This window comes from Protobothrops mucrosquamatus, unplaced genomic scaffold (genome assembly GCF_001527695.2).
Source record: "Protobothrops mucrosquamatus isolate PMUCROS unplaced genomic scaffold, P.Mucros_1.0 scaffold4211, whole genome shotgun sequence".
Lineage (NCBI taxonomy): Eukaryota > Metazoa > Chordata > Lepidosauria > Squamata > Viperidae > Protobothrops > Protobothrops mucrosquamatus.
The window spans coordinates 38,374-39,410 of record NW_015390134.1 but is presented as its reverse complement, the minus strand read 5'-3'; the positions used below and the strand labels follow the sequence as shown (position 1 = coordinate 39,410).

Sequence of the window (1,037 nt, the reverse complement as noted above, 5' to 3'; positions counted from 1 at the left end):
AACTAGGAGGGCCACAAGCGCAGAAACGAGTCCAGCAGCCATGGAACCAGCAGCCAGGGTGGGGCGAGCAGCAACAGCCCCAGTGGGGGCCACAACAGCCTGTATTTGCACCACCCTTCAGAGCAACCTTCGATGGGGACCCAGAGAAGCTGATTTTTTTTCTGAACCAAGTGCATTCTCACTTGAATCGCTGGGCCTACCTCTATTCGGACCCAGGTGCCATGGTCGATGTTATTGCATCCAACCTAGAGGGAGAAGCATCTGAATGGCTGAATAATTTATATAGTGAGCAAGCCCCAGAACTGGAAGATTCCCACCTTTTTCTCCTAGGTCTGAGAGAACGATTTGAGGACCCATCCATTGGCCTCAAAGCAGCAGGACAGATCCACAAAATAAAACAAGCAGGCAGGCCTGCCCTGGAGTACGTGCGAGAGTTCTGCAAGACAGCAGGTCGAATAGAGGGGTGGCCTGAGCAGTCCCTAATCCATCACTTCATTGAGGGATTAGACTATCACCTCTCTCAGGCCTGCATCTATCGAGAAGTACCTGATCAGCTACAGGAGTGGTGCCAGATAGCGATGAAGCTAGACGTTAAGCTCTCTCGCTATAAGAAGCCTCCCTCTCCTGAAATTGAACTGAAGCCAGAATGACCCAGATGACAACCACCCCCCTGGAGACCCCTAACAACTACGTCTACCGAAAGACCCAGACCACTTGCAGGGCCGCCGCTCGCGTGCTTCCGATGCGGACAACAGGGACATCGAGCAGCAAACTGCCCAGTTCCTTACCCCCAACAGCACAGCAGACCGAGACCCGCAGCGAAGAAGAAATCTGATCAGCAGCCACCGAGAGGAAAATCCAATTGGATCAAACAAGAACTGGCTGCCCAAGTCGCATCCCCTACACAGGAGGACGCCTCGACTAAGGCTGGATCCTTCCCCACTCTACCCTCCCTCAACAGCGATGACGAAGGGGAGAATGACCCAATGGTGAGTCGACAAATCCCGCCTTTTTTGCTAGCCGCCAAACTTATAATC

At 53.1% G+C, this 1,037-nt stretch overlaps 1 protein-coding gene across 1 annotated transcript in view; it reads left to right on the top strand.

The window, feature by feature from the left end:
• The window catches only part of LOC107298706 (cholinesterase-like), a 5,906-nt gene extending 5,071 nt beyond the window's left edge, over positions 1 to 835 (top strand). The window contains exon 2 of the mRNA XM_015828083.1: positions 721 to 835. Within this exon, the coding sequence (XP_015683569.1) occupies positions 721 to 835 (115 nt within the window). The remainder of the gene's footprint in view (positions 1 to 720) is intronic.
• Positions 836 to 1,037: the final 202 nt, after the last annotated feature.